This window comes from Amblyraja radiata, chromosome 7 (assembly GCF_010909765.2).
Source record: "Amblyraja radiata isolate CabotCenter1 chromosome 7, sAmbRad1.1.pri, whole genome shotgun sequence".
Lineage (NCBI taxonomy): Eukaryota > Metazoa > Chordata > Chondrichthyes > Rajiformes > Rajidae > Amblyraja > Amblyraja radiata.
Genome location: NC_045962.1, coordinates 43,184,958 through 43,198,594, shown reverse-complemented (window position 1 = coordinate 43,198,594; position 13,637 = coordinate 43,184,958). Strand labels below are relative to the sequence as shown.

Sequence of the window (13,637 nt, the reverse complement as noted above, 5' to 3'; positions counted from 1 at the left end):
ATGGTATATCCCTGGATACTGCTTAGGATATAAGTGTCTGTAGTTAATATACACCATGTATCCAAAAGAGTGTAATCTCCCACCAATGTGTGTATTATCCACTCTTCCTATAATTTGTAAGGAACCAGACCCACCTACCTCCATTGTTACCAGTGGATGTTTGCTTCGTCTGTGTGGTCTTTGTGGAGGTTGAGACGCCGGTGTCTGGGTTTGTTTTTGGGTTGGGGGTTTGCACATCTTCCAGAAAGGCCGGTCTGGGCTATGGTCTAAAAGTCCGCTGTCCTGTATACCTGGCCTTTGAGCTTTCACCAGCTTCTCTTGTTCTGCTGGTGGGTGCATAAGGGTGCTGTCTTTGGCTGTAGGAGATCCTTAATGTTGTCGCCTTTATGAGCCCCAGGGCTTTCCTAAGTCCTGCTCCGACATGTTTCCAGATGCTATTCCACGACTGGAACATTCAGGGATGCGCAGTTTCCTGGTCCCAAGTATTTTTGCAGTGGTGTCCATCGTGGTCTGGCTGTATGTATTTGGACACCATGACCAGTAGATTTTGCCTTCCTGCACCCCCTGCACACTTGTAATTTTGTTCGTCAAACCTCTCTTCAGTGTCAGCCCAGAATTGACCCCCCAGTACTCCCCTCTGACGAGGGAGATGCACTGTTCAGCCCTACAAGAGGTGCTGCTGTGGGTTTTACATAGTGCCCACAGTGACTAGACTCCATCTCCCGGAGTCTGTCATGTTGGAGCTCCGCTCCATAAGCCGGTCCAACCGGTTCCAGCGCTCACGATCGCTGGCCGCTCGCGGCTGCTCAAAGTCGGACTGATCAGTCAACGACTCTTTTGGTTTTCTTCTTGCCTTCCCGCCCAGACGCAGTGTTTAATCTGGCCGGTGCGGGGGCAAAGTTGGGCACAGCTGTTCCCTTAAGGGTAATTCCTGTGCCACCAGCCGCTGCTAGTGTCCGCAACTCCGCGGTCTTCCCCCGCCAGCTTTGTCGCAGCTCTGGTCGACTTCTTTGTCTTGTGCATGTTTCCCCCACCTGTAGAACAGTATGGGAACAATAAAGACCGCAGTATCATTTACCTGCAGGTCCAGGTTTAAAACTTGCCGTTAAGGGGGAACGTCTTCCACCCCTCCTCCTGCCGTTTTGACTTGTCAAAGCCAACGGCTCCGTTCTGTATAGTCTCCCGCCCAGCCATGGTGTTTAATCTGGCCGGTGCGGGAGCGAAGTCGGGCACAGCTGTTCCCTTACTGGTGATTCCTGTGCCACCTGCCGTTGTTTGCACAGCTCTCCATGTTTCCCCACCTGTGAAACAGTATGGGGAGAATAAAGACCGCAGTTTCACTTACCTGCAGGTCCAGGTTTAAACTGTCACTACGGGGGAACGTCGTTCCACCCCGCCTCCTGCCGTTTCGACTTGTCAAAGTCGACGGCCCCATTCTGAATAGTCTCCCGCCCGGCCGTGGTGTTCTGGCCGGCGCTGGGACCAAAAGTCGGCACAGCTGATCCCACTTACGGGGCTTGTGCCTTCAGCTGCTGCTGGCTCCCGCAACTTCGCGGTCCTCCCAGCCAGCTTTACTCTCAGCACTTGTGGACACTATTTTGTCCAACTTCCCCCCCCCCCCCTGTGTAAAAACAGCGCGGGGACAAAAAACTACCGCAGAGTAAATCACTTACCTGCAGGTCGCGGTTTCAAACATTACCGCTGCGGGGGAACGCTCCACCCCGCCTGTCGTTTCACAAGCGTGAAAGCGATATGACACGCATGCGTCCTGGTGGGGTTCTTCACGTAGTCACTCACGTGACTCCGAAGTAAAATTAATGTCAATGAGATTTTAAAATCATGTTTTATTGTGAATTCTTGTCTGAATGTTCTTTGGACACTTAGGCTATTTAAAAATGTTAATCTTTCCTTAAGAAATGGATAGATGTTTAGATCTAGTAATTGAATTTTGGAATTTGCTACAATTGGGTAACTAACTAATTATATGCTTTAATTTCAGGTCATCCAAGTAAGATTGTTTAATATTTGTTTCAGCATGCTTCAATCTATAATAACTGAAAATTTCTTTCAGTTCTCTTAATTTTTAATAAAGTTATGGGCTTTAGACTGTACTCGATCACAGCTTTTGTGTTAAGTCAATGGAAAATCAATAGGGAACAAGATGCTAATTTCCGAGTATGAAAATGGCCATAACTTTTTTAATACTGAAGATATGAAAGGTGTCAAATTAAACTTCTTTTTAAGCTTTATCTGATGGATTAATTGCAGACTTGATTTTTTAAATCTCAAAATTTTGTAACATTGCTAACCTTTGCCTTCGGGTTTTAATGGTTGGTTCCATACTAAAAGACTTTACCTGCTCAACAGGTTGCAACAGTTTTGTACTATTTAAAAATGGCATTTAATAACACCTTTCCACTTTGAAGTGTTGTTTAAGAAGGAACTGCAGATGCTGGAAAATTGAAGGTAGACAAAAATGCTGGAGAAACTCATCGGGTGAGGCAGCATCTATGGAGCGAAGGAATTAGGCGATGTTTCGGGTCGAGACCCTTCTTCAGGCTGATGTGGGGGTGGGGGGGAGGGGGGAGGGAAGAAGAAAGGAAGAGGCGGAGACAGTGGGCTGTGGGAGAGCTGGGAAGGGGAGGGGAAAGAAGGAGAAAGCAGGGACTACCTGAGAAATTGGAGAAGTTAATGTTCATACCGCTGGGGTGTAAACTATCCAAGCGAAATATGAGGTGCTGCTCCTCCAATTTACAGTGGGCCTCACTCTGGCCATGGAGGAGGCCCAGGACAGAAAGGTCAGATTCGGAATGGGAGGGGGAGTTGAAGTGCTGAGCAGTAAACAGTAAATACAGTTTCTACATTAAATATGGTTTCCCCCCTCCTGGTGTGGATAGCGCCCTCTCCTGTATCTTCGCTGTGTCCCGCAGTTTTGCTCTCCCTCCTCCTCCCCCAAAAGTACCCCTGACTCTAACCTTTCACCCCACCTGCCCCCCCATCCATCACATTATTCTCTAACATTTGTGCATAACTCAATATAATCCCGCCACGGGTCACATCTTCCCATCCCACCCCTTTCTGCTGTCCATAGAGAGCACTCTCTCTGCAACTCCATGGTTTACTCATCCCTTCCCATGCAGCCCATCCCCTCCCCAAGTACTTTCCCCTGCAACCGCAGGAGATGGAACACCTGTTCCTATATCTCCTCCTCTAATCCATTTAGAATTCCAACTGTCTTTCTAGGTGAGACAAAGGCTCACGGGCACTCATCAGACTTTATCTACTGCATTTGATGTTCTCAATGTGGCCTCATTTACATCGTTGAGAACAAGCACTTGCTCTGTCCACCATGGCCTGCTGGATCTCCCGGTTGCTAACCATTTTAACTACCCTTCCCCTTCCCATACTGACATTTCTATCCTTGGCCTCCTCCATTGCCAGAGTGAAGCCACATGCAAACTGGTGGGAACCCATCTCATATTCCACTTGGGTGGCTTACAACCCAATGGCATGAACAATGAATTCTCCACCTTCAGGTAATAACTCCCTACAGCATCTTTCTCTTCCTTTCCCACCCCTACACTAGAGTGCTCCCTTTTCTCCCACCATCTCCCAGCAGCCACCCTGCTCCTTCTCCACCTTGTACACTCATCTCCCATCCTCGAGTTCCCTGTTTCCCCTGCATTCAGCCAGAAACCTGGATCGGTCTGCACCAACAATCCCACCACACGTGCTCATAAGGTCATAAGGAATAGGAGTTGAATTAGGCCATTTGGCCCATCGTCTACTCTGCAATTCAATCATGGCTAATATATCTCTCCCTCCTAACCCCATTCTTCTGCCTTCGCCCCATAACCTCTAATGCCTATAATAATCAAGAATCTTGAAGCCTTTAGTTTAGATGAGTTTATTGTCACATGTACTGAGTTACAATGAAGGTACAGTCCTCTAGACCAGAGCTTCTTAAAGTATTTCAGTGTCATTCTCCCTTGAGTCGTTATCACAAAATTTCATTCACCCTCGACTACATTTTCAAACGTTTTTTGGTAATTTTTTTCTTATTGTGTATAATAGTAAGATTAAATGAGAACTTACCAGTTTGAAGTTTGATCTTTATTTTATGAGGAGTTACGATGAGGGATTATGTGAAGACCCCACCAGCACGCATGCGCGACATTCTTCAAAGCAGCGGTGTGGAATCACAGAAATAGTAATTAAAATAAACATAATAAGATAAGAAGAACTAGGATACCATTTGACCTTTATAATTGAGGGTGGGAGCGGAGGGCACGTAATCCCTCATCGTAACTCCTCATAAAATAAAGATCAAACTTCAAACTGGTAAGTTCTCGTTTAATCTTACTATTTTACTTCGGAGTTTCGTGAGTGACTACGTGAAGATTTTAAAGATCTGTGATTTCAAGCCGTGGAACAATCCATGCTTCACTCACTGCCATAGTCATCCAAGGGAGGAAGCATGTTATCGTAATTAAACATTAATCCATTTTAAAAACAATAACGATTTTTACTTTTTAAACAAAGAAAATAACGCTCCCTCGGGCTAAATTATATATTTGCAGAACTTTAAATTCTTTCTGCAAACACCGCAGGTTTGGCAATCGGCTTGTTATAAAATATTTGGAAAGTCCTTTCCGTAGACCATCCTGCTGTTGCCAGAATATGGTCCATTGGTACCTCCATATTTCTGGCCGCCGATGTTGCTGCTGCCCTGGTGGAGTGAGATTTTAAAATGTCAGTATCCACCCCAGCAGCCCCCAGAACCTGTCTGAGCCATCTTGAGATGGTTTGTACTGACACCCGACCATGAGGCTGTTTGAAGCTAACCCATAATGCCATTTTGCTTCCTCTTAAGGCTTTAGTTGTCCTAAGATAAAGCAGTAGATGAGACAATACACATAAACGGGGGTCAGGTGGGTACGCCCAGAATTCCATAGTCAGTCCCGATGTTCTCGGTCTACTCTGTTTGACCAGCTCCAAGATTCTGAATGTTATTTTGTCAGATGATGTTACCATATTGTCCAGTCTTAATTTGTATAGAGACTGGACCCTTTGGGCTGAGACCAAGGCCATCAGCATGACAGTTTTTAGAGTGAGCTGTTCCAGGGACAGGGACCGGGCTGGTGCAACCCCTTAGTAATGTCAGGACGACACTGACGTCCCAGATCTGGGTGTACCTTGGTCTAGGGGGATTGGTGTTATAGATACCCCTCATTAGTTTGGCCACCAGAGGGTGAGATCCTATGGACTGCTGTCCTGGTGTCTGCCATAGGTAAGCCGACAGAGCGCTCCTAGCACTGTTAATTGTGCTGTAACTCAGTCCTTCATCGAAGTGCAGGCTGGATAGGAACTCCAGGACAATTGTAGCTGATCTGTATGCTACCCCAGTCCTCGAGCAGTACGCTTCCCACTTCCGTATGCTGGAGAGGTACTGCTTCTTTATCGATTCTCTGTAGGCCGCCGTGATCATGTTCATGGTCCTGTCCGATAATCCCTGATCCAACAGAGGCCGTTTCAAATTCTGCAAGCCAACAGATTTATCCTGTCATGGCATGGATGACTTTCGCCTGTAACAGGATGGGCCAACAGATCTGGTCTTTTGGAAATGGTCATGAGTGGTTCTGTGACCATGTCGAGGACCACAGGGAACCATGGCTGTGTAGGCCAGTCGGGTACTACCAAAATACCTGAAGCTGAGTCCATTTGTATTTTGTGTAGGACCCGACTGATGAGGCAGAAGGGGGGAAAGGCATAGAAAAACAATTTTCCCCAATTCAGCGAAAAGGCGTCCATCGCTGCTGCCTCAGGGTCTGGTTCCCAAGCGACATATGTTGGTAACTGGTGATTCAGTCGGGATGCAAAGAGATCGATATCAGGTGTTCCATACCGCTTTGTAATATCAGCAAACACTTTATGGTTCAACATCCATTCGGTGTTGTCATTAAATTTTCGTGACCTGGTGTCTGCCACTGTATTGAGCTTACCTGGTAGGTAAGTTGCTGATAGCCAAATATGTCTGTCGACACACCATTGCCAGATTGTGTTGACCAGATCGTCACACGATATCGATTTTATTCCACCCATATGGTTAATATTAGCCACCACTGTGGTGTTGTCAATTTGTAGGCGGACATGCAAATGGTGCATAGCTGAACAGTAAGCTTTTAGCCCATAAAACACACCCAACATTTCTAAATAGTTTATACCCAGTGTCTGTAGTAGTGATGATTCTTGTATGTTCCATCTGCCACCAGTACTGGATATAATGTTAGTTGCTCCCCAGCCCTGAGCACTGGCATCCGTTTGTAATGTGAATGCTGGGTTCTTGATAACGATGGGGCTGGAACTATGCCAAATGTTTTCTTTCCACCATAGTAATTCTGAAACTGCTTTAGCTGGTAATTGCATAGGTCGATCAAAATGACCTGCATTTGTTTTAGCGCTTGCACCTTTGCCCTTTGTAATTTTTGGTAATGCAAAGGTCCAAGTTGAGTAGCTGGAAATGCTGCTACTAATTTCCCAATCACTTTTGCCACCTGTCGAATAGATGGTTGATTAGTAACTATCAATTTGTTGCAGGCTTTCACCAATTCTGCTGCTTTGTCTTTTGGCAATGTTACAGACATGTGGATAGAGTTAATTGTGAATCCCAGATAGTCCATTGTTGTGGATGGTGTCAACTTAGATTTATCTGGATGTATGACAAACCCCAGTGTTTCAAACAGATGTTTGGTAGCTAATACCGCTGATTTAGTTAATTCCAGGGTTTTCCCCACTATCAAAATATCATCAAGATATGCCATGACAATATGTTTTTGTTTTCTTAGTATTGCCAATGCTGGTTTTAATATCTTGGTAAACAGTCTTGGGGCTGATGTTAACCCATTAGGCAACGCTTTATACTGCCATAGTTGCCCCATCCAGTTAAACTTTAGGTATCTACGATGATCCTTATGAATGGGTACTAAATAGTATGCATCTTTCAAATCAATGCATGCCATGAAGTATCCTTTGGAAATTAATTGTTTGGCAGTAACAAATGTTTCCATTTTTAAGTGTATATACCTGACAAAAGTATTCAGTGTAGTTAAGTCAATGATGATGCGACACCCACCATCTTTCTTGGTTTTTGTAAAAATATTCGATACAAATTCCAAAGAGTCATGTTCCGTTTTCTCTATGACTCCTTTCGCATGTAACCTCACCAGTTCTGCATGTCCCTCGCATTTTTCCCTTTGTGAGAGTACAAACTCCCTGTGATGTACATGTTGAACTGGTGGCATACCTTTTTTGGATGAAATCAATTTTGTATCCCTGAATACTTTGTAGTATATATTTATCAAGTGTGATAGTCCTCCATGCTTCCAAAAACAAGTGTAACCTTCCCCCTGTTAGTACAGGCCCTACACCTTTTATGTTCTGGAAGGAACCAGACCCACCTGCCTCCATGGTTACCGGTAGTGTGTTCATTTCTTCGGCCTCTGTTTCTTCCCGGGTCGAGGCGCCGGAGTGTGGGGTTGGCGCATCTTCCATGAGGGCCGCTCTGGGCCCTGGCCTAAAAAAGACCTCCTGGGATGATGTGCGGCCCCCATGCTTTCACCAGCACCCTGGTGTTGACGCCTGCTGGTGGATGCATAGGGGTGCTGCCGCCTGGGTTGTGTGGATTTACTCGTTCCTGGACCTGCCCTCATGAGTCCAAGGGCTTTCGACTTCGTTCAGATCTTTGACTTGTTTCGACAAGTCCTTCCCAAACAGCAGTATTTGTGGTTGTGCAGTTGCAGTTTTGCACACCCTGCAAATTTGGGATTGAGGGCAGGTCTGATGGCGTTCTTCCATAGGCAGTTTATCTCATACTGTGTGTTGCACAGTAGAGCCAGTGTGTCCTGCTGGTTATCGATCATTTCGACCCCATCCACCGAACGAGCATAGGATGTTATTGCTGACGTCAGGAGCTTTAAGACTTTCTGGAGCTTCACCTCCTGGGTCCTTATGCCCAGCCCAATGTACCCCCAGATTTAGCTGTTAACGGCCGGTACATTTAGTGAGATGCAGTTCTCCGGAGGTGTATATCTGTCCATAGCCTCATTGACTACCTGTTCCTGCAGCGGGTGGAAGGACGGGTAGTCTATACTGGCCTCCAGTTTCGACTGCAACGGCTGTCCCGCTCGCGGTGTTACTGCGAACCGGTTCACCACTCTCAGTAGCTCTTCCTGGTCCTGTACCCCCAGCACACTGCTGGTGTCTTCAACCACGAGCCCCTCTTCCAGGCCAGCCCAGCCCTGGCCCCCAACGCTCCCCTCTGTCGAGGGAGATGCGATGGACAGCTTGGCAAGCTTGCTCCATCTCCCGGAGCAAGTCTTGCTGGAGCATCTGCTCCATCAACCGCTCCATGCGGGATAAACGGTCACCTTTACTGCTCTCAGGCAGCGCGTCTTCCTGACCGGACTCGTCCGAGTCTATCGGCCAGACCGACTTCTACTTTGCCTTGCCTCCAACCCCCTGCGGTGGTTCGAGCTGAGCAGCTTGCGGAGTTGGGCTTGACTGAGCAGAGATTGAGTCAGTGACTGTGGACTGCAGCGAGTGCGGTCCAGGTGCCGCCGGTCGCCCTCCCACTGCTGGAACCCTCCTGGGCCATCACAGTCGTACGGGGCGTGACCTTTTTTAGTTTTTTTCCCTTGTCCATGTTCGCTGAAAGCACAGAACACAGCAAGAGTTGGAAATCACGACCTCAGAATAAGCTTAACTTACCTGTAGGTCCCGTTTTAAACTCTGTTGCGGGAGAGCTCTTTCCCCCGCCCGTCGCTGTTGACGTTATGTCGCGCATGCGTGCTGGCGGGATCTTCAAGTAGTCACTCACGTGACTCCGAAGTAAAATTTTATATATAACTTATTTTGTCACATGAGCAAAAAACATAAATTAACTAATTTCTTAAGTGTTTATTTTATTCAACTTATCGAACATCCTAAAAATATGTAAAGAAAACAAGGAGTGAAAAAAAAGTTTAATTACCAGTAGTTGGAAAATCATTCTATTAGAATGATTAAAAAACCATTACAGCGTCTAAACGCTGCTTCAGCCCCATCCAGCCCTTTCGGGCTTTGATTATTGCCTTTTTTTTCCTTGGAAAACTAGCTCAAAAAACCATGTAAATTGGCAACACAAAGTAAAGTTGCCTACGGCGATCCACCAGTGTTGCCATTAATAAATTTATGATCCCACTAGCTCGTCTGGTCTTCCCTAAAATGTTATATTACAGTAAATTTGGGAAATAATCTGCCACTTTGAAATTAGAAAAGCCTAGGTAGAGAGATAAAAACATCAAATTTCAAGCTCCACTGCCATTAAAACCAATAAGAGCTTACTAACCACTTTAATGGCAATGCCTTTTTTAAGTATGGAAAAAATATATATAAATATCTCAATAAATTAATGCCCCTGTCCCACTTAGGAAACCTGAACGGAAACCTCTGGAGACTTTGCGCCCCACCCAAGGTTTCCGTGCGGTTCCCGGAGGTTTTTGTCAGTCCCCCTACCTGCTTCCACTACCTGCAACCTCCGGCAACCACCTGCAACCTCCGGGAACCGCACGGAAACCTTGGGTGGGGCGTAAAGTCTCCAGAGGTATCCGTTCAGGTTTCCTAAGTGGGACAGGGACATAAGTCATTCACCCTTCATTCACCCCTCTAGGTTCATTCACCCCAAAATAATTTCATTAGCCCCTGGGTGAACCATTCGCCAGTTTAAGAAGCACTGCTATAATACTCGAAACATCTTCCAGGATCACCGGTCCCTTTCACCCATTTTGCTCAAGTCTCGCAGTGCCTGGCTCTGAGGCAGTGCAGTGCAGCGCGTGTGGTGAAAGCTTATTTAGGTTTCTGACTGTTTGCTGGGAAACAAGGGGACTTGAGGATGGGAGATGAGTGCACAAAGGTGGAGAAGGAGCAGGGTGACATGTGAGAGATGGTGGGAGCAGGGGCAGAAATCGCTACCAAAACATGGGGGCGACACAATTTCTTGTTGTCCCCCCCCCCATGTTTTGTAATCCGGTTTTGAAATTTGGTGAAAATAAAATCTATTTAAAATCTCCACTTTCCGCGAGACAGTGGGGCGGGAATGATGATCGAAGGAGACGAGAGAGACGTCGGTCAGCAGGCAGTGGGGGGGGGGGACATGATGATTCAGCGTGATGATTGGAGGAGGGAGGTGTCGGTCAGAGGCGGAAGTAGGGGGATGGGACTGAAGATAGAGCACAGTGATTGGAGGAATGAGACGTCCTGGTGGAGCAAAGATCAGGGAGCGGAGCTTGATTCGGCCCGTTCACGGGGCCTTTCATCGCCCGGCCGGCGCAGCCTAAAACCCCACGCTCAAATTGCTGCTAGAGGCTCCCGATGTTGAAGCCCCCGCCGGAAATGGAAGATCCCGCGGCCGATTTTAAGCCGCACCGGGCGATGAAAGGCCCCACGAACGGGCCTATTCAAGCTCCATGATTCAGGGCGGACAAGGCTGCTGTTGCTGGAGTTCGGAAACGGTCACCAACCAGGTCAGATGTTATCGTCCACAGGGCCCACGGCCGAAGCCTCACGTGTGTGTATGTGTGTGTGCGCATGCGCGAGCGGCCGCCAAGAAATTGTGTCCCCCCCATGTTTTGATAGCGATCTCCGCCCCTGCTGTGGACGGTAATATCGGGAGCTGACCTGGTTGGTGACCAACTCCGAACTCCAGCAACAGCAGCTTCGTCCGCCCCGTATCATGGGGCTTGAATCAGCCCGTTCGCGGGGCCTTTCATCGCCCGGCGTGGGTTAAAATCGGCCACGGGATCTTCCACCTCCGGGCGGGGGCTTCAACATCGGGAGCCTCGATCGCCTCGACACAGTAATTTGACCGCGGGGCGGTGGAAGATCCCGCGGCCGATTTTAAGCCACGCCGGGCGATGAAAGGCCCCGCGAACGGGCTGATTCAAGCTCCGTTCTATGATCTTTGCTCCACCAGCACTTCTCCCTCCTCCAATCACCATGCTATATCCTCAGTCCCACACCCCTACTTCCACCTCTGACCGACACCTCCCTCCTCCAACCATCCCCCCCCCCCCCCCCCTTCCGGGATTTCCGCCCATGAGTGGGATAAATTAGAGTGCTCCAGGGTCGGTGTGGGGAGAGTGGGGGTTAGGAGAGAAAGAGAAAGTGAGTGTACGGGGTTGCTACTTGAAGTTGGAGAATTTCAATGTCATGCCATTACGTTGTCGGCTACCAAGCGGAATGTGAGATGTGGCCCCACCAGCTTGCATTTGGCCTCACTCTGGCAACGGAGGAGGTCCAGGATAGAATCATCATCTTCATCAACATGCGATGGGAACACGGGGAGAGTCAAAAATAGGATCAATTTGGGATTAGTGTAAATGGACTGCGGGGATGGTCTGCGAGGACTCATTGGGTTGATAGACCAGTTTCCCTGCTGTACCTCTCTGTGATTCTATTCTGAGGCATGACAACATATTTCTGGCCAATGTCATAGGCGCTATCACCACGCACAGTTAGCACGCCCAAAGAATAGGGCGAGATCCAGATGCTTGGCAAGTGTCTGTTTCTGCTCCAGCTATGGAATTGCAGCCCACTCAACCTAAGGTGATTATCGGAAGAGACTGGGGTTGGCAGAGTACCTGTAGTCAGTGTGGATCTATCCCCGGCCATTGTCGTTCTGTCCGTCGATCAAATCGACCTCAGCTAAAGAGCTGCTACCTACATGCTTCCGCAAGCCGGAATACGCGAGCTGGCACGTTGCCCGAGCGCTCACTTCGCTGCCGTCCCTCTTCAACCAGCGCAGGGAAATAAGCGAGGCATTTTAATTCTGGTCGAACCGCAATCGATGGGACCGAAGGAGTTTTTGTGGTCGATCTGTTGCTGTGAGTGTCTGGGTGTCATGAGAGCTCCGTCAAAACAGCCGCTGCTCAGGTACAGTCAAGGTCAATGTCAGTCTGACTGGTAGCATTAACACAAGCGAGAGCATCCTCCTCGGACCTCGCTGCCAATGTCAACAATAGCAACGTTTCACAAGAAAACTAAACTACTCTCCCTACTCTCCCGGGCCATCCATTTAAATCTTCACGTTGAGGGTGTAAAGCGGCCTTTTCACGGGGCGAGTTGACGCAAGATGTCACAAGAGTGAAGAGGTCGTGGTCCAGCACGAGTCTCGCACGATATAACGGGGATAGATAAAGAGTTCCCACGGTACTCGGCATTTATGTTATTTGTGCGAGTGACTTGGCCGTTTCCGGAGCTTTCGCGTTAAATCTTGAATGAACATCGTGAACTACACGTGACACAAATGATGTAACTTTTTTTTTCACACACTATATATATCCTCCCTTGATTGAATCGGCTCATTTGGAGACATGCCTATACTAAATAATTTCGAGTACAGGATGTTGGTTTTTTTCATTGACGCGCTGCATGCAGCTGCCCACTATGTGCATCGAAAACGCTTGCTTGAAGGCAGAAGGGAGAGATTAATTAAAAAGAAAAGCATAAAAAGCTGGAGTAAGTCAGCGGGTCAGGCATCATCTCTGGAGAAAAAGAATAGGTGACGATTCGAATCGGAGCCCTTCTTCAGACATCCTAATCGGAATTGAGTCTGAAGATGTGTCTCGTCCCGAAACATCAGCTTTTTTTCTCCAGAGATGCTGCTTGACTCGCTGAGTTACTCCAGCTTTTTGTGTCTGTCTTCGGTTTAAACCAGCATGTGCAGTTCATTCCTTACACGGGTCTCTGTACAACATTGATTGGTAGCGTTCTGGACCCCTGGACCCGAGGACTCCGACCTGTATCTCTCAAAGAAGTACATGTGAAAAATTTCTCACGGACCATAAAAATGCGTAACCTTTCAGTAAAGTCCCTTTTAAAGTCCCTTTTAAAGATTATAGTTATTTTCTTGAATCTCATTAACATAACTCATGAATAAGTTGATGTCCATATGCGGATGTAAATCTTTATTTTTATTTATTTTTTAAATTCAATCCCACAGAAGATAATTTTTAATCACCTTCTGTCCCCTCTGTCCAGCTTCCGGGTTCACCGTTCGCAGGAGTTCCCACGGTACCGCAAGAGTTATTACGGATATCGCACTGGCCACTACGTTCATATAATGTTGCAATACTCAACCACAAGTGTACAAGTCACTCTTGGAGAAATTCAAACTTTCTTGAATTTTCTCCCGAGTGACCAAGTTACACGATGACCTGCCGTTAGCGCTACGGTGGTCCACGGTGGTCCACGAATGCCGCACTGTTATCGCACGAGGTTCCCACGATGTTAAACTCCGGTTAACTCTTGCGTCAAGTCGCCCCGTGAAAAGGCCGCTTAAACCAGTATCTGCAGTTCTTGTCTACGCATTAAATCTTAACGTTCACTGCGTAATTACATTTGATTATGAAAATGTTGGATTGATTCTTAATTTGTTCGTGTGTTTGTCGTAGTTTTTGCAAGTGAATATGCTGCTTCTAAGTTATTGGTGAAAATTACAACGTAGCTTAACCCGATCATTTTCTTGCAGTTCCGAATTTCATAAAATAGCGATCCTAACCTCGTTTCCCTCTGTCTCCCTCTCCCGATACTTGTTTGTCCAC

General features: G+C 47.3%; 1 protein-coding gene across 1 annotated transcript in view; it reads left to right on the top strand.

The window, feature by feature from the left end:
- Positions 1–11,603: 11,603 nt before the first annotated feature.
- Positions 11,604–13,637, top strand: part of mreg (melanoregulin) — a 28,386-nt gene continuing 26,352 nt past the window's right edge. Inside the window, exon 1 of the mRNA XM_033024333.1 lies at positions 11,604–11,967. Coding sequence (XP_032880224.1) covers positions 11,759–11,967 — 209 coding nt within the window. The 5' untranslated portion in view covers positions 11,604–11,758. The remainder of the gene's footprint in view (positions 11,968–13,637) is intronic.